The sequence below is a fragment of the Eublepharis macularius genome, chromosome 4 (assembly GCF_028583425.1).
Source record: "Eublepharis macularius isolate TG4126 chromosome 4, MPM_Emac_v1.0, whole genome shotgun sequence".
Classification (NCBI taxonomy): domain Eukaryota; kingdom Metazoa; phylum Chordata; class Lepidosauria; order Squamata; family Eublepharidae; genus Eublepharis; species Eublepharis macularius.
In genome coordinates, this window is record NC_072793.1 from 83,063,302 (window position 1) to 83,087,863 (window position 24,562).

The 24,562-nt window shown below is 41.4% G+C and overlaps 1 protein-coding gene across 1 annotated transcript in view; it reads right to left on the reverse strand.

The window, feature by feature from the left end:
- Positions 1-3,554: 3,554 nt before the first annotated feature.
- The window catches only part of SPARC (secreted protein acidic and cysteine rich), a 34,211-nt gene continuing 13,203 nt past the window's right edge, over positions 3,555-24,562 (reverse strand). The window contains exons 2-10 of the mRNA XM_054978618.1: positions 16,030-16,099; positions 14,909-14,962; positions 14,158-14,242; positions 12,189-12,310; positions 8,878-8,998; positions 7,100-7,233; positions 6,289-6,437; positions 5,195-5,343; positions 3,555-4,276 (exon numbers count right to left, since the gene is read on the reverse strand). Coding sequence (XP_054834593.1) covers positions 4,248-4,276; positions 5,195-5,343; positions 6,289-6,437; positions 7,100-7,233; positions 8,878-8,998; positions 12,189-12,310; positions 14,158-14,242; positions 14,909-14,962; positions 16,030-16,086 — 900 coding nt within the window. The 5' untranslated portion in view covers positions 16,087-16,099 and the 3' untranslated portion in view covers positions 3,555-4,247. The remainder of the gene's footprint in view (positions 4,277-5,194; positions 5,344-6,288; positions 6,438-7,099; positions 7,234-8,877; positions 8,999-12,188; positions 12,311-14,157; positions 14,243-14,908; positions 14,963-16,029; positions 16,100-24,562) is intronic.

A 24,562-nucleotide genomic window follows, 5' to 3' on the forward strand; every position in this document is an offset into this window, starting at 1 on the left:
TCCCCCTCCACTGGTAGGGGTCTGGCATCCCTAGTTATGAACTTAGTGTATAAACTCTCATGTAAACTGAAGGGTTCCTTGCAAGCATTTGCACTGCAATGGAGTGTCACAAATTCTCATCCAGGTCAAGGCAGAAAAGTGTGACATGCAGGGCTTTTTTTCTGGGAAAAGAGGTGGTGGAACTCAGTGGTGGAACTCAGGACTGCACAATGATGTCACTTTGGGTCAGCTGGAACAAGGGAGGAGTTTTTAAAAGTTTAAATCACCCTCTGCGAAAATGGTCACATGGCTGGTGGCCCCGCCCCCTGATCATCAGACAGAGGGGAGTTTAGATTGCCCTCCACACCACTCCAGCAGCGCGGAGGGCAATCTAAACTCCCCTCTGTCTGGGGATCAGGGGGCGGGGCCACTGGCCATGTGACCAATTGACCAGAGGTGCCGGAACTCTGTTCCACTGCGTTCCTGCTGAAAAAAAGCCCTGGTAACATGTATTATTTATATTTTGTTTTGTGTGCATATTTGTATGCACATGCACATATGGATAGAAATCATCTCAAAAGCTTTCTTAGAGGCAATTTTGTGGTATACAGTCTCAAAATTATTTACTTCTTAGGAAAGGCAGTTGCTGACCTTTCTGATACTCCTAGATACGCTTGTTGCCCTACCAAATTATACATTTTTATCTTGCTCTTCCTCTAAGGTGCTTAGGGGGGCTTACAAGATTCTCTTCTCTACCATTTTATCTTGCAACAACCTTGTGAGGAGGGTTAAAGCCAAGCCACAAGTGATGCCTGACACAGGTTGGACACTTGTCAGCTTCCCTCAAGTTTTGATGGGAAATGTAGGCATCCTGGTCTTGCAGCTGTAATGGAGAGCCAAGCTGTAAAACCAGGATGCCTACATTTCCCATCAAAACTTGAGGGAAGCTGACAAGTGTCCAACCTGTGTCAGGCGTCACTTGCGGCTTGGGTCTTAGTCTGACAGTGATAAACCAGTGAGCTTCATCATGATTGAGCTTCATAACTGAATTTAAGCAGGCATTTGAACTATCTAGCACATTTTCCTGCCCTTCATCCTCCAAGGAGCTCAGAGTGGCATGCATGGATCTCCCTTCCCCATTCTATCCTCACAACAAGTTTTCTCTGTTTCTTGTCCTTGGTTATATGTACCTCTGGGATTTTCATGCGGAGTGAATAAGCTCTTCACTAGTCGTTGGTGCTCAGAATGCCAGCATACATGAAAATTGGAGATGATGTAGCTACAAGGAAATAAACACTGACAGTTTTATATCATTGACTAACTAGCTGTGGCATAATGGTTTACCAAGGTCATGGGAGTCCCAAGCTAACACTCAGGACTTTGCACTGACCAAAAATAACCAACACCGCCTGTTTTTATAACGTTAAGTTTGTTTTCCTTTCCAGTTACATTTAGAATGTTTGGAAATGAGAGGTTTCAGAATGTGAGGAGAAATTCTGTGTGAATTACAACCTCTTTCTACTTTGGGGAGCGTCTCTGCACATTACAAGGAGCTTTCATTGCTGTGATATGTGAGGAAGAGAGTCAGATGTCTCCCCCATGAACAGATACATAAACTGGAGTATTCTGTCACATATATATCCCATTCTTCCTCCAAGGAACTCAAAGAAGCATTCTGCTCATCTCCATTTTATCCCAGTAACCCCCTGTGAGACAGCAGTTAGGCCAAGATAGAGTGATTGGCCCAGAGTTACCCAGTGAGCTTCATAGACCCCTGCCTCCCCACTCCTAGTCTGTCACTCTGTTCACTACATTGCACTGGCTTTCCAAACGAGAAAGACAGCCTATGAAGATATGAAGCCTGTCTTACAGTCAACTGAACCATTTGTTCAATATCCTCTCTTCTGACCAATAGGGATTCTACAGAGCCTCAGGTAGAACTCTTTCCCTGTCTCTACTACTCTTTAAGTGGAAATGGCAGAGACTGAACCTAGGACATTCTATATAAAGCATGTACATCACCACCAGGCCTATGGGCTTCTTTGTTTTTTTGCCAATAAATGTGTGATTCCATTTGCAAGTTACAGCAGAAATGCCACATTTGGTGCAACAAAGAGAAATGTGTTCTTGTATCTAGTTGGAGAGACTTTTGTGAGAAATACACATGAAGAACAAAGTTAGTAAGCATACCCTACTCCATATAAATGATCCCGAACAAGCCAAGGTGCCTTCACTTTCCACAGGAGCTTCCAATTGCAAGTTCATATGAGTATACACACTCTATGCTTTTTCTCATTCTAAGATTTACAAATTTTGATGATAGTATAAATAAAAATGTCATGGCAGCCCTCATTCTCACATTTCACAGAGTGCTTCTATGAATCACACTAGTATAAATGGGGATGTGGAGATAGGTGTAGGGTTTGTTTACTCATATGGGTAGCTCTAGAGCTTTAAGGGTAAATCTACCCCGGACAGTTTATATTGGTTTTAAACCAATTTTAAGTGTCATGGAATCCTCCAGAGAGTCCTGGGAATTGTAGTTTGGTACAGAGATGAAAAATCCTGTTAGAAATGGCCAGTCCTCTCACAGAATTACCTTTCTTGAGATAAGAAAACAATAGTAAAACTAATTTAAATCTGGAATGCAGGTAGGCCCTGAATGTTTATATATTCATGAAAGATCTTACCTGAATTCAGCAGAGCAAGCATATATAAACAATTACCTCAGTAGTCCCTGCTTCTCAGTCTGAGAAATAGTTGTGTCTATTTTTTACCAGTTTTGCTATATATGAGATAAAGGATGTTTTCAAATGGAATACAATAACATAAGTTTTAGTCCTGAGCAGAGGGCTTCCCTGAGCTGAGGATGACTCAAAACCTACTGGCAGACTCCACAGACACATTTTCAGTCTCATTTAGCGCTGTGATTTCAAGCGTTACTTTGACTGCTGAAACTGTGGTAGCATTGCAAGTCTTGTAGGACTAAGTGGCACAGGGAATACTATTTTTTGTGATTGAAAGTATCCTTCTTATGAAGAAATTTCCTACCCACACAAATTTTAAAAATCAATTAAAATACAAATTTAATTTAATTTAATATATTAAATTCTTGTCAAACTATACTACACATCTTTCTGAGTAGAAACATTATTTCTAAGACTAGCCCCTACCTCACAAAATAGATGGGTAATTTAGAAAGGATATGGGTAGGAGGGGAAGACCAAAATCAAACCTGCCTTATGAAGTCCAGAAAGGTTGAAGTGTGATTGACCATCAACCTTTTTACATGGTCATCAATCAGTTCAGAAACCTGATATAAGTATACTGAAATTGCCTTTCTTTTTTTACACCTGTACACCAACTGTGTAAAGGGGGCTGAATTTGGTTGAATGCATAATATGAGGAAATATGTTTTTGTTCCTCACCATGTTTCTCAGTTACAAATAAATCACAACAGAAAGACTGAGTAAACAAACTACCACTAAACAGAGATCAGCACCAAATCTAATTTTTAAAGCAAAGAAAATACAGCAATGAAGAATACACTCAGTCAGTATCGATGAAGCAGGTAGCATTTTTAACATTTTATTTTTAGAGGGGGGGTTGTACAAGACTGTTTTTTCATACATCTTGATTGCTCTCTCTTCCTCTAATCATTCCTTTTGTGCAAGCTTGTGTCCAATTTTGCTACATTCAAAAAGCATGGAATTTATAAAGTTGCCCTTCTAGATTTTGCACTCTTTGTTCACTGCCCTCTCTTTCCATCCTCCTAGTGAATAAAATCCAAGTCATCTAAACTTTTCATGAACAATTGCATCACTTGGCTTTGGAAAGCCCAATCTCTCAACACACTTTTTGGTACACCTTCCCTTACTTGTCTTCTAGAAATTAGGGAGTTGATTGGTCTGGGATACTTTAGCTTGAGAGTTAAATAGCCAAAACCATATTAAGGATTTTTTAAAAACAGCAAATGAGTGGGTCAGAAGATGCAGATAACTTAAAACAGAAACAGAATTGTCACTGTACTGATATGATCAAATCAAAGGCCTGAAGGAAACACACAGGCATGAGCAGGGTAATCTAGTGGTAAAGATTAGGCTACTAACAACAAATTTCTGTCTCTTTTTTTAGCACCGTTAATATATATGTTTAGATCTATATTAGCACCTTGTCCCCAGTAAAACAAAACAAACAAAAAACCCCAAACTGTTAAAAAATGAAAGAAAACATGGAATTATTGGTAACAGATGAGGAAGCTGCTGAATTTAGATCACAAGATCCTTGTCAATATCCTCTGCAAAAGAAGAAGAGACTATGTAAGAAGTTGAACACAGATGCTAATTTATACACAAATCCAGTCTATCTTAGTGAAGCTCCCTGCTGACATTTGCTAATTATTTGTGATTAGTTAAGCCAAGAGTCGAAGGGTTCAGGATTGAGACAGTGCTCCCCTGCATCCAAAAAGACTACAGGATACAAAAGAAGCAAGTGCTTGGCTGTCTTGCATAGAACAAGTTGGTTGCTGTACTTATTAACTACAACAGTTCTATTGTATCTTTCTTCCATTGAGGATATCAAGCTGGTATACAGAGAGTTCCCTGGACATTTCCAGTCACTCATCAGAACCAGAGCCAGACCTGATCAGCTTCAGAAAGGTTGCCTCATTATTTGTCTTTCAACTGTACTTCAGGACTATGTGAAGATGTTTACAGTGTAATCATCTTGGAGGTATTTCGACTCATTAAAATCAGTGACTGAAATTAAGCACCTCTGGCTCTGTAACCTGCCTTGAAGGAAAATTGCCCGGGAATCAAATGTAAACTGCTCTGAACTTCTCAAGAGTGGGAGATAAGTGAAAGATATAACAGGCACTAAGGCCTTTTTTTGCATGGCAATTTTTGCCACTTTTGGCCCCATACCTTTTCAGGTTTTCTTCCAGACAATTAACTCCCCCTTCAGATTTCAATGTGACGTTTCAAGGGTTCTGTTCCTAATTTTCTGCCTGTGCTTATCTGCGCAGGAAGAGAATTTGGAAGAGAAAGCTTGAAATGTCACATTGAAAACTGAAGGGGGAGTTAATTGTCTGGAATTCGGAAGAAAACCTGAAGAGGTATGGGGCAAAATCGCCCATGCAAAAAAAGCCTTACAGTGTCAAGGGAATCACCAGTAATTCTAGGGTGTTACTATAATCAATGCTCATCACGATACTTACTCTCCTTAATGCCAAAGCAGCTGGCCCATTCCTCCAGGGCAATGTACTTGTCGGCATCTAGATCACAAGTCTCAAAGAAGCGAGTGGTGCAATGTTCCATGGGGATAAGAGGAGCTCTCAATGGGGCCAGCTCAGTGTGGGACAGGTACCTGAAAGGGATGATAAGATGACCACAATACCCCAAATATGCCACAAAGTTAGGTAGAAAGGATTTATTCCTTCTTCCCATTATTCAGGATTATTGCAAAAGTGAGTTGGGGCAGAATTAGCCTTGAAGGCAGCAGGAAAAGGCTGGCAATGCTCTCATTGTACCAGGCTGCTCCTTCCACCAATTTGTACTCTCACTTTAAAGACTAGGGTAGTTCCCATGTCTGACCAATAGGAAGTGGTCTGTTTGCTGTATCTGCAGCCCTATCAAAACAAGGATGTGAATGGTGAGTTCTGTCTACAATCCATGGCAGCAATTTAAGCTACTGGTAGCTCCCACTTTTTCTCCTATTCCCTGTACCCTTCTTGTGGCTAATGGCAAGGTCTTCCTTTTAGCAGGATCCTGATTCATAGGTTACAAAAGCAGCATGAGTGCCAATTCCTCATAGCTGTAACGCATGTCACATGAGGGAACCACATGGGAGGAATGAATCATTTCAGAATATCCCATATTAACACCATTAGCCCCATGTGGGGGGATGGGAAAACTGGTGTAGGAATTTTGAAAGCATGAAACTGCCTGATACTGAGTCAGACCATTGTTCCGTCATCTTCAGTATTGTCTACTCTGACTGGCTGCAGCCCTCCAAAGTCAAAGGTGGAGGTCTTTCACATCACCTATTACCTGATCCTTATTTAACAAGAAATGCTGGGGACTGATCTAGATTATTGTCATTGCGACTTAGAACCAATTCCCATGACAAAATTGACAAGTCATGGCAGGAGATGAACGGATCCATTTTGGACTCTCAGGTCCCAAAGTATGCATTGATCTGTGCATCCTTGTTCAGAGTCAATGTCTGAAAACAAATGATTCCAATAGATGTGAATTATTTGCCAAGGTCAGGGAAGGAACCTCTCCTTTTTATAAACATGCAGGTACATACCCATCAACAGGATGCTGGTCAAGCTGACCAAATTGCCAATGCACAGGGAAGATGTACATGTTGTAGTTCTTTTCAAAGTCATGAGCCAACAGCTCCACAGTGTGGTCACCAGCTTCCAGGCGCTTTTCATTCTCATGGATCTTCTTCACCTGTCCAGCAAGATAAAATTTCTATTTTTAAATAGCCTGCAATGGCAATTACACCATAATTCCTGGGAAAATCGTATTGGAACAGCCCAGAAAAAGCACTAGAAGGAGGATGAATTATAAAATATGTTGGCAGAAATGTGCAGAATGAGATTCGATGCAAGTGTTTCTGTCAAGCTTCCATCCAGTGTCACTGACAGAATTCATTTTTCTGCAGCAGAGAAGTTTACGTGAATGATGATGTATACAGAAAGGATTTATGATCTTGTTACACCCCATGTTTGCGCAAATAATGGCATTTCATCCATTACATGACCGCATGATTGGGTTTGCTATGGCTGGACACTTGACAGAGTTCTGCAGCCAATCCTTGTTCTCTGATGGGTGTATTGGGATGATACTTGTGTTTGCAAAAGCATGTTTGTTGGACACTTTTTAATTGTTAGGCTTATCCTCAAAGACTTAGGTACACAAATAGCCCCAGGCTTAGTGCATTCCGTGGTCAGTTAGCTCTCAGCAGGCAGTAATATGTGCAGTGTAGCTTCTGCTGAGATAGGGGTAGATAGATTTTGACACTGAATGTTCACATTGCAGGCATACCCTCCCCTCTAGATCTGCAGACAGAGTAAGCTGTGGGTATGTGCTTATATGATGCTGTAGCTCACCCTGAGTTTCTGCTTCTCAGTCAGCAGGTTGTTGTTTTCGTCACGCTCATACAAGGTGACCAGTACGTTCTTCAGCCAGTCACGCATACGCAGAGGGAATTCACCCAGCTCAGCATCATGGCAGTCAGGAATTACTGAAATCCAACCAGAGGCCAGTTAGTCCAGCCTTCCCCATAGTAACCTTTCAAGATCTACTAGACGGGTGCTTCTACTAGACCTGCTTCTAGAGTGATGTCAGTGCTTGAACTACTTTTTAAAGCTGACTTGTGTGGCCACTCCTGCTGACATCTAAAGATTGGTGGACTTATATTACAATATGATATAGAGCTACTTAAGTTTTAAGGCCATTGAAATTAAGAGGTTTGAGTAGAGTAACTGCTTAGGACTGCATGACACTGCTAATGTATTTCCTTATGTTCGTTGCAGAAGATTTTTTTCAAACCTGAGACTTCATGAAGCTGAAAATTGGGGAGGGGCTGTGGCCCACTAGTAGAGTATTTGCTTGGCATACAGAAGGTTTCAGTTTCAATCCCCAGCATCTCTAGTTACTAAGATCAGTTAGGATGTGATGTGAAAGACCTCTGCCTGAGACCCTGGAGAGCTACTTCCAGTCTGAGTAGACAATACCAATCTTGGTGGATCAAAGGCCTGATTCAGAATAGGGCAGCTTCGTGTTTTCCAGAATATCTTGCCAATGCCGAGCACAGTAGAGCCGTATTGACTATACAGTTTGTGTTCTGATTTGATGTAACTCCATGCCATGAATTTTGGCTGGGAATCCTGTTTGTGATTTATTCAGCATGTTTTCCTACTATACTCATATTTGGGGAGTTTGTCAGTCACACAGGACAGCTATAGCTGGACCATGGGAAACAGGAAATCATCATAGCCAAGGTGAGCTCCACAAATAGAAGCTTCCTGGGGCCAAAGCAGGGAGAAAGCTGGAAAATGCTTGCTAATTAGAAGCAATCTCATACCTCTCTAGGCTAGACTGGTGGCTACTGACTGACATTTGTAATCAATGAATGGGAAAGGGCATTAGTGCAACCATTTGGTCACCATTATTATCTGAGGTCACGATCTTGATGTAAGAAACACCATCAATTCTAGCAAGAACCTTATAAATGTAACGTTAGTACAGGGAAAGTAACATTTGCACACAGAGGAACACTGTTTGATGTGGAGCTGATGATGTCTTTTCCTCCCTTTGAATAACTTCATATGCCCATATATATATGGTGCAATATATATATATATGCTGCAATATTTTGCATATAGTTATGTGATGCTGTGGGAGAGAAAACTAAAGCTAGTGAGATAGGTAGCACCAGAGGAGGGGAGTTGGGGTAGATGGGGCACGTTCATATCCTGTAACCTTCCCAAGAACAGAGATGGGAGAAGTTGTAGTCTTTAAAGACTATTTCTAGAAAAACTGTAGTGGTCAAATTTTGCATGTGGTTTTCAATAGGAATTTGGGGTGGGGGATAACTAGCATGCCTTCATATATTAGGGTCTTTTATTCTGGAGGCATGGATAATCTAATGGAAGCCAATTATCCACATTCCAGTTATATAACTCCATGTGACTCACATTTGTTATTCATTTCCCTGTAGAGTTCCATGTTAGCATCTCTTAGTATAACATGGAAATTATATTGGTTATTCCTTAGGTCACGTGGATGCCAAAGCCTAAAAAAGATGGCTAAATATGCAACCAGACCGTCCTTGTTCAGTTACTTTCTAATTCAATTGCTTTGCAGTCCAAGGACGGAAACTTACATTTGCAAGGTCCAATGTAGTCCAGGTGGAGCTTGTGTCCCTTCTTGGTTCCTTCCAAAGTGCATTTGGTGGCAAAGAAGTGACAGGAGGTATCATAGGTCTTGTTGTCAGTACCACATACCTTTGCAAAGAGTAGTTGCATTAGAAATGAGAAAGTGCTCAAATGTACAGAGGGTCAATTTTTACTTTGTCAGATGGAGATTGCAGAAGAAGACTAGTGACGTTTTAATAACATTTCTATACTACCATTCTGCCAAACTAACACTCAAAGCAATGCACAGCATACAAAAATAGCATTAAAATAATTTCCAAAAATCACATTTACAAATACACATTTAAAAAGCCATCAACAATTGCTGATATTTTCAAAATATGAGCATAAAATCAAATCAAGAAACTTACAAAAAAGTCGGAAGAGCCAGCACTGGCCAATTACAAGAAGAAAGAAGTCAACATTCATACTTCTGAAGGAAGCATATTCTAGATTGTGAACACCACTACAGAGAAGGTATGACTCATTTAGCGGGCTGCAGGGTCATACCATCTCTGTAGTGGTGCCCACACTCTAGAGAACTATTTCATTTCTGACTTTAGGGAAACTGTAAACCCATCCACTGGTGAAACTAGCACTTTTTGAGACTCACTATCATCGACATGTATTGTTTGGATTAAGCCTGTACTAGTTAGACTTAATATAGCCCCAAACCTCATCTAACCATTCATTCCAGCTTCTGGATTTGATTAAAATGAAGAATAAATTGGGATGTTACCATTATAGACTGATGAATGACCTTTCCCAGAAGCTGCATATAGATGTCGAAGAATATTTGGGATAAGGTGCAACCTTGAATTCCCCCATAGGACAAAGTCTGGGAACAGAGCTATTTCATGCCACTCTCATTTGCCTCAGGAGATACACAAGGATTTGACAGTGCATTATATCAAAAGCCACCAAAAGGTCCAGAAGGATATGTAGAGTTACACACTCTGCCCATCTCTAGATATAGAGCTAGGGCAACCAATGTTAATGTTGCTCTGAAACCTGACTAGTATGCATCCACAAAATATACCTTATCCAAGAATTTCTGGAGCTGTTTGTTCACTAGGCTCAAGAAATACAAATATGACAACAGCCTACGGTAATTCAGATCACCTGGGTCTCAGGAAAGTGTCTTCATCAATGGAAAACCTCCAGCAGTGATCTATTTACCACAGCTGTCAGCAACATAGATAACCCAGATGGGACAGATTTTACTAGTCAAGACAGGCACTAGTCAAGAGAAGAACCGCAGTCTTCAGATCTCCAAGGATCTTATCCACTTCCTTGGTCAACATATATCCTTCCATAACCAAATATGCCATATTTTGATCATTGTAGCCTACCATCCTGCAACTGTCCCTGGTAACATCTGAAATTTTTCTTCACACAGTTAGGGTGGGTTATTTATTTATCATCTGCCTTTCTCACTGAAACTCAAGGCAGCTTACACAGTGGAAATCAATACAGTCAACAGAATGGGACATCCAATAAACAATGCAGTAGGATTTGGATTGCAGAAATGTGTAATCATAGAAAAATGGAGAGAGCCACGGTAAAGAACACTTCAAGGAGAAAACACCGTGACTAACTTACTACAAACAATTTAAGTCACAATGTAACAATAGGAACCAAGAATCTTTTTATCAGATTCAAAAGTTCAATCATTCCAGTTTAATCATTCCATAAATTTACAGAAGGTATACAAGTCCTGAACAGCCAGCCTGTAGCATCAATTAATACAAGGTTGAAGTTCATAAGTGCTTGTAAACTCTTTCTTCAAAAGTGCAAGCGCTAGCTTAAAGAGACCATACCTCCTAAATATAGCGCATACATCTAAGAAGAATGGTATAATCCGGAATCAACTTCCATCAAGTACACCATCAGAATACCATATTTAACAATAGGCAAAACTCATACGCCTTTGAGCGCACAGCCATTGTGCATGAATACTGATATGTGAAGGTTTTTGATTTATTACTCTTGGTAACTGCCAGGAAGAAGGGATGCCAGAAACGGGATACTCTCAAACCCGTTGCGGTTACTACAAATTTGTGAGCTACATATGCATTATTTATCAAATATTATATATGGATTGATGGTACGCTAAAGCTGTGACTTTTGCAGACAGGCCACTTGCAGAAGCCACCTTACAAATGGGCAAAATCAACAACTGCCTGAAGGTGTGCATTCTCCATTGTGGCCCTCACTTTATGAAACAGCCTCCCTGTATAAGTTTAGTTTTGGGTGGGTAGCTGTGTTCGTCTACATTGGATGAGCAAGGTTTGAATCCAGTAGCAGCTTAAAGACCAACAAGAGTTTCCAGGGTATAAGCTTTTTAGAGTCAAGCTCAAGTATCTGATGTCTTGTAAGTTTATACCCTGGAAACTCTCATTTGTCTTTAACAGGGCTTTTTTTCTGGGAAAAGAGGTGGTGAAACTCAGTGGGTTGCCAGCACAGGGGGCAACTCTTGGCGGGAGGTGGTGCCCCTGGTACCACATGCACGTGCACAAAGTGAGCAAAGTGTGCGCACACTCCCAAGACCAATGACGTCACTTTGGGTCAGCTGGAATAAGAGGGGAGTTTTTAAAAATTTAAATCACCCTCGGCGAAAATGGTCACATGGCTGGTGGCCCTGCCCCCTGATCTCCAGACGGAGGGGAGTTTAGAATGCCCTCTGTACCGCTCCAGCGGTGCGGAAGGCAATCTAAACTCCCCTCTGTCTGGAGATCAGGGGGCAGGGCCACCAGCCATGTGGCCATTTTCAAGAAGTTCTGGAATACCATTCCACTGCGTTCCAGCTGAAAAAAAGCCCTGGCCTTTAAGCTGCTACCGGATTCAAACCTTGCTCATTTGATGAAGTTAGGAAGGCTGCCACTCTTCCACAAACTATGAAAAGTTAAATTATTCTAGAGGGCTTTTTCACACAGCTAATAGGTCTGTACTATAATGAAATGCATCAGAAAGATCCTTTGATAAAAGGATAATAATGTGGTTATATACCAAAACTGTAACTCAAGGCATTCTAGGACAGGCATTGCTCATGTGGTACACAACCATGGTTTTCACCCTAACTATATGGGTGGGAGTTGCAGGTGTTACTGGGAGCAACATCGCAGCAACCTCAAACAGCAGCATCTACCTGCTCTGTGTAACATACACATAGAACCTGAGAGCTCTATGTACAAGCAGCCACTGTTCCCAGGGCTTTGGTTTTTGCCTATTTGCTGTATTGACCTGAGTTGTTGTTTTGAATCGTAAAGTCTCTGCTCACCTTCTCAAAGACTGCAGTGCTGGGTGGGCAGCTGGAAGGACTTTGGCACACACACATAGGGTTGTTTTCTTCATCTACTTCACAGACTTTGCCATGCTTGCAGTGATAGTTCCGGCAGGGATCTAAATGGAGGCAGAAAAGCAACATGAGAACCCCAAAAATGCCCCACAGAAAGGTGTCTGCAGGAGTTCATGGCTAATCTGTTCGCTGCAAAAAATTTCACAATGGGAATCTTCCTTTCCAGACCACCTGAGATCATATATCAGGAGTGCCTCGTTCCATACAGACACTGGTGACATTTTTTTTAGCACTGCTGTCATCTAGAATGATGCCCATCGTATAAGGGAAGTCTCAGAATTCTTTCCCCATCACCAAACACATAACATTTCCTTTTGGAACTCCTTACACTTTGTTAGTCACACATAGTGCCAAACTACAAGTGACGAATGACACAGGTTGGACACTTGTCAGCTTCCCTCAAGTTTTGATGGGAAATGTAGGCAGCTTGGCGGAATGTTGTACAAGTGACAGTTGAAAAGTCCATTGGACAGCAGTTGGAGAGCCAAGCTGCGAGACCAGGATGCCTACATTTCCCATGAAAACTTGAGGGAAGCTGACAAGTGTCCAACCTGTGTCATTCGTCACTTGTAGCTTGGCCCATAGTTTCTTTCTGTCCCACTTTGAAGTTATGTGATTTCCCCCCTCTTTCCTAGAGTACTTTACACTTTACATGGCGACAATTACCAATTTTGTCTCCCTAGTATCTATTCCTGATATAATACAAGCATTTTTACACACACATAAAATGTTATACCTTTAAAAAATTTCCTAGGAGCAGACTGAGATGTTATTATTTTATGTATTGTAAGCTTCCATGAGCCATGTGGAAAGGCAAGATACAAATATATCAAATCAGTGTTTCCTAACCTGTGGGTCCGGACACAAAAGTGCGTTGTGTGTGACCCCTCTGAATGTTGGTTGCAGACCAGCCCGCCCTAATGGCTGCACTGCCCTTTGCATTGCTCTCTTTCTCTCCTTTTCCTCCATGCCAGCTTTGCAACAATAATGAAGGGGGGGATCATTGGGCAGCTAGTGACTTTACAGGTATGCACATTTTCCTGTGCAGAATAAAATTTCTATAGGAAAATCACCATGTGTGAAGTAGCTCCTATAAGAACTAACTTTGGTACTTAATTTGAGGCAAATTTTGACCTGTATTTTGGAGGCTAAGAAACAGTATCTTCCTGGAAACAGTATCTTCCATGTCATATTTTAGTTGGTGTTTTTTTCCTTCACTGCATATATGTGTTGATTGATAAAGATTCAAATAAAATGTGTCCTGATGATTACTAAAGTGAGTTTTTCAGAATCTTAAAGAGGAGTAGAGGGAGTAATAGAGAAGTAGAGGGTGGTCAAAGGTTGGAATATAGCCTTCATATGCAAAGACCGTACTTGGGGATGCTACTTCCTGGAGTTCATAGTAGAATACAGTGTTTGTTGGTTTCTCAAAAACATATGGTTGGCCACCGCAGAAAATGGAATACTGGACTAGATGAGCACCTAAGGAATCAGAAAACCTTGGGCTGACCCAGGTAAATTTGAACTTGTGGGTCACCATATCTGAAAGGTTGGGATCCACTGTATTCAATCGATCAGTCAGTCGATCAATCAGTCAATCAATCAGCCAGCACCGGAGCAGTGCCTGGGTCTCAGTGATAGTGGCAATGGGTGGAGGCTTGCTGAAGGACCTACATTTGTTACCATCATCACCCTGCCTTAGGTTTGAGCCAAGTGGACCCAACTGCACTGCCAACACTGTAGGGATTATTTGTCTTAGCTTGTTTCTCGCTGCCAGTGGCCCACTGGGAATTTTTCTGGTCAGTTAAAAGGCCAGTCTGCCCTGATCATGTGTGACATTGCCTTTTGCTTTTGAGCACTGGAGCTTGGTATTGGATGTGAAACCACTTACGTTCAGGAGCCACCTCCCCCACGTCCCCAGTGGGCTCTTCAAATTCGCCAACCTCCACCTGAACTGGGTTAACTCCTATCGGTTCCTGAATACAAAAATGGAACAAGATCAGTTAGAGCTATGCTTTTATTGACCACTCACTTATACAACATGAATGCCAAATCCATATCATTTAAATAAATGCACATCATTAGTAAAAGCCCAGGAAGGCCAGCAACAGGGATATCTTTCAGTTCTCAGCCACTAATACTAAATACTGACAAATTAATTACCAACAGAGCTAATATTCTTGAAAGTTCAAGATATATCATTTCAATGCCCTAGGCAATTTTGCTACTACTGCTCCTGCAGATTGTTGCATGGGAACAACTGAGTTTTCTTTTCCCACTGCAGCTTCCTTCCTTTCTTCTATACAGGAGAAGTGGTGTGAGGGAAATTGTGGAGAGGGGGAGGGAATGGGACCTAGATACTCTTTGGCACAGACCCCATTGTCTCATGGATATGGGAACAAATTGTGTTTCCGTCCCAGAGTGGTTGAGAGAAAAGATTTAAAAATGCTGGGCTAGTGGCTGCTGCACACAGAGCCAGGAGATACTAGTTATCCTTATGCCATATTTGCAAACATTTTGTTTCTGACCAAAGGGATGAAGACTGAACTTGACAAACAATAATCAGGACAAATCATGTTGGCACACAAAGAACATTTTTCATGCCAGAAAGGAAAGAGAGTCAGTGTTGTGTAATATCATACCTCTGTTACAGGATCGTCAGCTACTACATACATCTCATCTGGTGCATCTTCCTGCTGTAAGGGGGAAAGAAAGGGGTAAGGCACAGATGTTTCCCATTCCCCTGCACCACCAGTTTCTTCTGCAGAGTTCTCTTCTTTTTCACTCACTGCTCCAGATGTTGGAAACGTGCGCACAAGTCTCCTTTCTGGCCCCTGCCAAGCAATTTAATAAACTGGGCCTTCCTTCCTCGCTGGAGGGAAAAGGTGGACTTTTTATATAATGCTGGCCTTTGCCACTGTAAGAGCCAAACAGGATTTCTAGTAATCAGTGAGCTCTTTATGTCACTTTGTTTTGGAATGCAGCCTTGCTCTATCTCAGGCCTTACAGCTGAAAGCGCTCAAGTACCCTAGACGAGACTTATCATGACCATCATAATGTTGCTGAAAAAGCACATTCTTCTGACCACTGCCTGCTTGACAACTTGCTCTTGTATTTGGCACACATGATTGTCACCTTTATGTCCCAACAGAGATTCTGTGCATTTAAAAGATGGTGAGGCATGCAGAAATTGGAGGAGGCTATATCTCTTGGCTTTCTTCCTTTTGGTTAGTTGCTCAAGTTATTGAGCCTCAATTATGAAACAAGGTGAGCCACATCAGACAATTTCCAGTCTCAAAGCTCAAAAAGTCAAGCTCCTTCCACTGCAGTCTGAACTGTTTCACTCCCACCCTGCCTGACTGCAGAGCTTTTGGGGCCTCTTTCCACATGCTATTCTTCCTACACAAATGCAGTGAGCAAAGTGTGATATTTGGAGCAATGTTCATGTGTGAGAGGTTTTATTTTTTTGCAATGTGTGCTTGGGGATTACTATGCACAGGGGGACATGTAGAGTGAACCACTGTCTTTAAAACCAGTCACTTCAGAATCCAAGCAAGTAGAATGCCTGCCTGCCTGCTGCTGCATAAATTGGTCCTCCCCCTGGGAACATTTCCTGTAACTCTCTTACAGGTAAGGTCTACAAGGGCCAGCCTTATCATGTATTTGGACTCTGAAACTTCTGCTTTCATATGATCTACATATGCTCTGCAGCGGGAGCAACTGATGTCCCATACAAGAAAGAGATACGTTTATTACTACTCACCGGTGCTGCCAGGGCTTTCCCAGCCAGGCAGAGGAGGAAGAAAATCCAAGCCTGCATCTTTCAATGAAGCCTGGATATGCAGTGGAGAGAAAAAAGGTGACTTGAATTATTGGAAATTATTGGAGATGTACGTAGATTATAGAATTTACTTTATTCTGTGCTATATTTTAATGAAAACTATGGCTGTTATCATGCAATAGTCAGGATACTATTAATATTGCTATTATTTTAAAGATGTCAACGGCATCGAACTGTTCACATTGATTAGCATCCCTAAGCACTCCCTCAAAAAAAGTAATTTAATTGATTTAAAAGCTGAAAACTGCCTAACACATGCACAAACCCTGCTGAAGACAACTGGTGGGCAGATTATACATAGAATTGCCCTCTCTGGACACTGTACCAATGCTTTTAAATGCATGAATCCTGCTGATGAAGACTGAAGTCCTAAACAGACTTTAGGAGGTAAATGTTCTTGCTTAGTGCCTTTTTGGGATACTGCTGTAAGACTGAACTACTGTGCCTCCCACTTAGTTCTTTAGTTGTTCCTTGTCTGCCACCCTGCTGTGTCTAGCAGGACTCCAGTTTTGTCCCACAACATGCAGATAAGAGAGAATGGGGGGAATAGAATATTTAAAGATATAGGAACCATCTCCAGCAGTCTAGAATCTGGCAGTCCTAGTTGTACCAGTTATAATACGATCTCTGTTAATGCAAACCGTAGTACCTGACTCGATGGGCTTAGAAGGCTGTAACTTTTCTTAGGCTAGCTAAGTTATCCTAAGCAAAGTTATAACTTTCTAAGCCCATTGAAAGTGTAACTCAGGGCCAAACTACAAGTGACACAGGTTGGACACTTGTCAGCTTCCCTCAAATTTTGATGGGAAATGTAGGTAGCTTGGTGGAATGTTGGACAAGTTACAGTTGAAAAGTCCATTGGACAGCAGTTGGAGAGCCAAGCTGCAAGACTAGAATGCCTACATTTCCCATCAAAACTTGAGGGAAGCTGACAAGTGTCCAACCTGTGTCATTCGTCACTTGTAGCTTGGCCCTCCGTTTAGAACTGCACTGTTAGAAGTAAAGTTCTATTGTGGATCTTCTGGGAAACAAGGAAAAATAAAGGTTTCCAGATGGGCTTCTCATTAATTAATTTACAAGTATATTTTACATGAATTTAATGCAGAAATGAACTTAAGAGAATTTGTGAGAAGAATTTAGATATCTAGAAGAGATACACAGAAAGCCTGCCACATTACGAGTATTATCCTGATGGGGAAGGGAATAGTTTCCATAAGTTTAAATAGAACTATTTTCTACCCTCTTTGTCGGATTCACATTTTCACAAATCTCCTTTGAAATGTCAAGCAATTCAGTACTTAATGGCCAGTCATTCAACACCAGATAGAAGAATGTTTGCAGCTGCAGGAAAATACCATAGCCAGGAGAGTATGAAAAGAGCATTCCTGTCTCTACTTGCAGGCGATCCCAAGGGTAGGATAGGATGTGGTTATTTGGACTACAATATATATCTGTATTTATACTGCATTAACCTTTGGTAGAAAAGGTTAGAGCATGGTTTCAAAGTCACAAGGTTTTGGCCGTAGGGTTGCCAGCTCTGGGTTGAGAAATTCCTGGGGGTTTGAGGGTGGAGCCTGAGGAAGGTGGAGTTGGGAGAGGGAGCTCACCAGGGATGTGATGCCATAGAATCTGCCCTCCAAAGCTGCCTTTTTCTCCAGGGGAACTCATCCCTGTCGTCTGGGCCCTGGAGATCAATTGTAATTCCAGGAGACTTCCAGGCCCCACCTGAAGGCTGGCAACACAACCCCCCCCCCCCAATCTACAGTGTAAAGGGAGGGGTGTTGTCAGACCAGCAGATACATATATCTTTGTCTTAATCCCTGCATACGATTGCTTCCACTGATTTTTAAGGCAGCCCACAAATAAATGGAAGTCATTAAATCCCTTTTGTGCTCAGTATACCAGGGGAATCAGAGAAAAGGGCCCCCTTCCCTCTGTGGAACTTTTAGGTGGGATTCAAGCTACTATGTTGGCCTAAGGGCTTTCTTAGCTTCTGGGTTTGCCTTTCAAACTCTTGTGGCACCATTTGAGCACTCCATCAACCCATCCTTGTCCAAGTGAGTGCTGGCTTTGTGAGAAGAAAGTAGAAAATCCCAAGAGACTAATTTAAGCCTTTGCTTAGGTACTGTTTTGCCTACAACAATTACAAAACACCCCCTCCTGGGAGCTGCTGATGGGGGGAGGGATGCAATTCATGGTTCTGATCATTCATGGCCTTATTTTCACAAATCCAAAATAAGGCTGGCAAGTGGCACTCTCTATCACATCTAATGTAAATATTTCTATCCATGTATGATGTTATGAACTATGGGGAAGGAAAAAAATGTGGTGTATCTAGCATGCAGACAAGAATCTGTATGTGTTGCAGAGGTTAGACACTGATGAGGAAAAAAACTGAACTTGTTTCCTTATCCTGTAAAATGCACATTGATTCTATGTAGGTTACTTTAGCTACCTAGAAACCCACTTATTTTTATTTATTTATGTCATTTATAGTCCACCTTTCTCACTGAGACTCAAGGCGGATTACACAGTATGAGATTAGAACAATCAGTAACAAGTACATTTCAATACAGTATCAAGAACATTTCCATAAACAATGCCATAGGGTAAATAGATACAAGTTTAAAAGACATAGTATTAGTAAGAATCCAATACAGAGTAGAAAAAATACTGAAGCAGAACACAATCAATTCTAGGACTGACATTAGACAACATGGAGCACTGGTGGTACATAGGAGTACATATTTAAAGCAGCAGAAAATATATGAGGCAAAAATGGTGATGAAGTCTATGGTCCCTAACTCATTAGAGAAGCATCTGAGACCCCATCCCTACAATACAGCCCTCCCATTTGAGTAAAAAGCCTTTTTGAATAGTTCAGTTTTGCATCGTTTGTGGAAAGTCAGGAGAGTGGGGGCTCTTCTGACTTCCTCAGGCAGGTCATTCCACAGGATAGGGGCCACCACAGAGAAAGCCTGTGTATGGGCTGCTGCTGACTTCACCCGTGTGCAGCCTAGCACCTGCTGGAGACCCTGTTCAGATGAGCGAAGCTGCCGTGGAGGAACATAGAGAGGGAGGTGGTCCCATAGGTATGCCGGACCAAAGCCAAGAAGTACTTTCTATGTCATAATGAATGCCTTGAACTGAGCACAGTAAACGATGGGTAGCCAATGCAGCGACTGTAGGATGGGAGTGATGTTCATGCCCCTACTCGCTCCTGATAACAATCAAGCTGCAGCATTTTGCACTAACTGGAGCCTCCTACTTAACTTAGATGGGAGACCCATGTATAGAGCATTACAATAGTCAAGCCAGGGTATTGATACATTGACGCTTGCTACCATGGAATCAATGTTGGACCAAATATCACGAGAGCAGCAAATACCACCACAACTGCTCAGTTAGCATCTATTTTTCATTAATTCCTGTTTTGAACTGGATGAGATACCCATAAGAATATAAATCAGGCATGTAGGGATGAACTTGAAAATCTTCCAGAAATGGCAGTGTTGTACTCATGGTAGCAGATTCATATGGCTGAGCATGAAGACAGAGGTAATATAAAAACACAACTGGCATTCTTCAGCTACAGTATAATCCTGGCTTCCTCTTGGCATCGCAACTGAAATCAGTAATGGGCAATCAAATGTTCATGTACTTGTCAGATTTGTAGAGTCTCCCCTGGCTTCTCCAGCAAATGTTTTTCAGAGCTTGACCCGCATAGAAAAGGCAGGTTTGGATGGAATCCAATAAGGGGACTTCCATGTTGATTCAACTGCTTTTTAAAAAAACACACTGGTCTCTTCATTCTGCTATCCCCTGTTGCTGCAATTTGCAGTTGAGTATGAATTGTTAGTATTTCTGTAGCTGCTGTGAAGTTCCACAGCCACACAAGATGGATGAGCAACGTGTGAACAAAGGATGAGGAAAATCTCCCACTAATTTATAATAAAAAGGAAAACATACCTCTTAAATACTGAGCGGTAAAGCTAAGCTGAATATTAGCATTCCAGGCACATGATACATTATAAAACTGTTGATTTCTATTAGGCACAGCCTCAAACAATATATCCTTGGAATATTGGGTGCATAAGAAAAAAGAGATGTGATATTTGAGCTTCAAACCCTATCTTTTTATGTTGAAAATCAGGTCAACTCAAAAAGGAGAAAAACAAAACCTTGACACAGATTACATTCCAATGCAACCTTTCTTGGGAGTAAGCTCTATTGAACACAGTAGAGTTTACTTCTAAATAAATATGTATAGGTTTGTGCAGTCATCACCCAAAGCTGAGCTCTGCTCCCAGATCTGAAAAGTTGACATCCAAATATTGAACTCTAAATTACTAATTCAAAATTTGAAACGCACAAACGTATAAGCATATTTGAAATATGACAATGTGGATCATTTTTTGCCAATCTTCAAGATATTTTAGATGGAATATAAATATTTCTTCTGCTATTTCCATGCCAGATTGAAATAAGATTTATTTTAATGCACTATGTACCCAAAATGTGGGATTGCAAAAAAAATATTTGATGTCTCTGAATTTTCCAGTTATTTATTCTCTCATCTGTAGAAGGCTTTACATATACTTGCACTAAAACTTACTGAAGGAAATTCAGGCCACTGCTTCCATATTTATCTGAAAGACTGCCTGCTGTTCTCCCCTTCAGTTATTTTTGAATGATGTACTTTTGTGCATGTGACTGAAATATACCCATCCATATATATCTTAATGGGGTTCAGATGGAAATCATGCAGTACGGTCTCCCATCAAATTATAAATGTGGAAGACACCATTACAGATACTTTCTAATGAGAAGCCCTGGATAGATACTGATAGGATGGGGGATCCTTTCTCCTTTGACTTGGCTGCTGTCTAACGCTTACAGTATTTTGTCTTGCCTCCCTACCACCGCCCCCCTCCCTGTCCTTCAGTTTAGTACACCAAGTCCCTTCCTCTCTCCTTTATTTGCTCTGTAGGCTGCTGAAAGCACCCTCCGTGGCTGCCAAGACCCAACAGCTGAGGTCAACAGCTCTTCCCCCTTCAAAGGCTGTGTGTGTGCGTGAGTGTGTGTGCGTGTGTGCGCGTGGAAAAGTACAGCAGCTGAATCTGGCTGTTTCCCTCATCCCTGATTTGTAAGAGCTTTTCTTGTGCTTTTCCTTTCAGTTTATTGGCCTTGCTTTCTATTTATGTCTGATGTTGAGGTTCTCTGCAGAGGTTCACAGGTGTGAGCAGGGTGTCAAGGGGGTGTATTCCCCTACCCTACCCCCATTATTGTCTGGGCTCAGATCTCAGCAGCAGCCCCTGCCTCAAGAACATCAGATTTCAAAGGCTAGTTCTGAGCTGTGGTTTTTGAGTCAATCTGACAACAAGCCAGCAAATACTCAGAACTGCCGCTGTTGTGTTTGGAGGTGGAAGGGACATGGATACACTCTCCAAGCAAACAAGTCTGCATACATGTCTGTTGCCCAAGACAGGAAATAGAGTTTATTTTAAAAACAAAATGTAAAGAAAAGCCTCATTAACCAGTGTTTTAGAGTGGAGCTGTGCAGAGGTTTTGACTCTGATGCTGTCTGGCAAGGTCCTTGATGCTTTGCAACAAGGTACTTGTCAAATCGCAATGTGACCCCATATAGTAAGGATTTGTTTCACAGCCATCAGGCAACTACTTGTAACAAAATGACCCGAGACATGCTATCAGGGGGATTTCTGAGTTGGGGGCCAAGCCCCAGAACGTGTCTTCAAGGCTCTGTTCTTCCATCTACAAAGTAAATTAAGGTGTTTGTATTGATATCTTTGTTAGTACCATCTCCTTTTTGCATTTTCTGTTGCAAAGCAACAAACTGGAAAACCAAAAAGTGCTGTACTCTGTTTAAAGCTTAAATATTTATCTATGTAAGACTTACCATCCAAAGTAAACGTATACTCTTTGAAGCCCATTGACTTTAATGTATATAGAAAGGTGTATTTCTACTTAGGATTGCACTGCCAGTTACTTAGGGAAACATAACATCTGATAATATTTAAGTGTCAATAATTCCACAGGGCAAATATTTATTGGTAAGTGGCAAAGTTACTGTCCTAGTCTGATCTACAGAAAAACCAGGCTCAGAACTTAAGGTCAGCCAGAGATTGCTACATATGGTGATTTTGCTTTCCAATTAGGATCCCATAGTTTCCTTTAGCTGAGATTTTTTTTAAAAAAAAATTGCATCAAAAATATTGTTTCTGACCAAGTGCAGAGTCTCCTTTTCTTGAGAATAAATAATCAGAACTATTTTCCATCTTGGAATTCTGTGTCAACAATAATTGATTCTAAGTGTTCAACCAACACTGCAACCAGTACTGATACTACTACTTCTTTTTTAATGATTTTTTTTATTCTACTAGGTTGAGATTATAGTGTTCTTGCGAATAGCAGCAGCAACAGCCACGCTGTTCACTGGAAGACCAAGCTTTGAATATCTGAGAAACTAAGATATTACTAATCTACATAGTTTGTTTGCACATTGTTAAGATGATTTGCATACTATTTGCATGCATACACTTTAGTCTAGGGTTGCCAAACACTAGCAACCAGTGGTGTTTTGGGAGCAGGGACATTTTAACGGCATGAAGCATAGAATTTTGATGGAATCATAGAGCAGCATGCCAATGTCACTTCTGGGATCATGCTGGGTTCATGCTGGAACTGCATTAACACTGATATCAATATGAGCTTTCGTGAGTCATGAAATTCCTTCTGTGGAGAAGATTACTGGGGTGTGTGTGGAACTGAGGCAGAGAGAACCCCTCCATAAGAACTCCTCTTCCTGATAATAGTTCCCATAAGAATTCCCAGTAGGATTTCTCCTCCTCATATCTGAATAAGTGAGCTGTGACTCACATGCTTATTCTTTAAAATAACTGAAGTGATGCATTCTGCAGGAATAGTTTGGGTTCTCTTATAAATATAATCAAAGACATATATAGAAAAATATATATACACTGCTCTCAGAGAGATAAGAATAAGCTGTTTTTACAAGCTGAATGTTCAACTTTCTCAAAATGCTCTCAGTATACTATACCATCCCCTTGGGGCACAATCTTCTGCCAGCACTAAAGGTGGGTGGGGGAGCAAATCAATAGATCTACCCCCTAGCAATTAGGAATCACAGAATGAGATCTCCAACAACCCAGCATGCTCAAAGCCCTATGCCATAACCTTGGCCCCCATCAAAAAAGTAACAGTTGTGCATAACACAGACATCACAAAGTAGGGACAAGGCTAGGCTGTCAAAATCCCCTTTCTTCTTCAGGCTAGACAGTCAGTAAAAAGAGGGTGAGGGAGACAAATAAAAGGGTGCTTCAGAACGTGTTCAAAATGCCTGCTCTGCAGTTTTTTAAAAACAGTTTTTAAGATGGACTACAAAAAGTATTATGCAGGATAAATTGCTATAATGCAACATGGGTTTTTGCATGCCACTTTGTTCTACCACCTAATGTGACTTGTACTACCAGCACTCAGCCTGCAACTCTGGGTGTTATGGGCTTGCCCCACTGGAATAATTGTAGACAAACACTGGGAGAAGTCTGATTCAGGAGGACTTACCAGATGCTTCTCTAAGGATCTAAGGCTGCAATCATACGCAGTTACTTAAGAGTAAGCCCCCTTCATCTCAATGGAATTTACTTCTAATTAAACCTGCATATGGTCAGAATTGCTTAAGTAGGAGCAACTGGGAACATGGGTGCGGGGGTGGGAGTTTCCTGTCCAGATTCACTTAGCAGTTATGGCAAATGTAAAGAATTAGGACACCAAAGCCAAATAAAAAATGTATTGCTCCATTTGAGTACAGTTTGGGGTGGGAAAAGCCCTTGGCATGGTATAATTCCATAGAGTCCACCCCCCAAAGGAGCCATTTTCTCCAGATGAACTGATCTCCATGGCCTGACCAGTTGTAATTCCAGGAGATCTCCAGCCACTACCTGGAGGCTGGCAACCATACTCTAAACAGTCATGGTATGAACAATAATGTTTGCCATATATTATGTATTGTCACATGTATTTATTTATTTACTTCATTTATCCCCTGCCTTTCTCCCCAGTGAGGACTCTAAGCAGATTATGACATTGTCCCCTTCTGCATTTTGTCCTCACAACAATCATGTGAGGTAGGATAGGCTGAAAGCATATGACCCACCAAAGGTAACTCAGCAACAATCTATGGCAGAGCAAGGAACTGAACCTGGGTCTCCCAGATCAAAATTCACATTTGCCCTCCTTTGCTCTTTTCACATTCTCTAACTCAATATGCAAACATACCATTCTAATTTCCTTTTTTTCAGTGGGGAGAAAGGGAAATTTGGGGGGGGGGGGAGGGGAGAAGTCCTTTGAAGCACTTAGAGAAGATCAGGCAAGGAGACAGAGACAGCCTGCTTTTAACTGCAGTGCCCCTTTATGC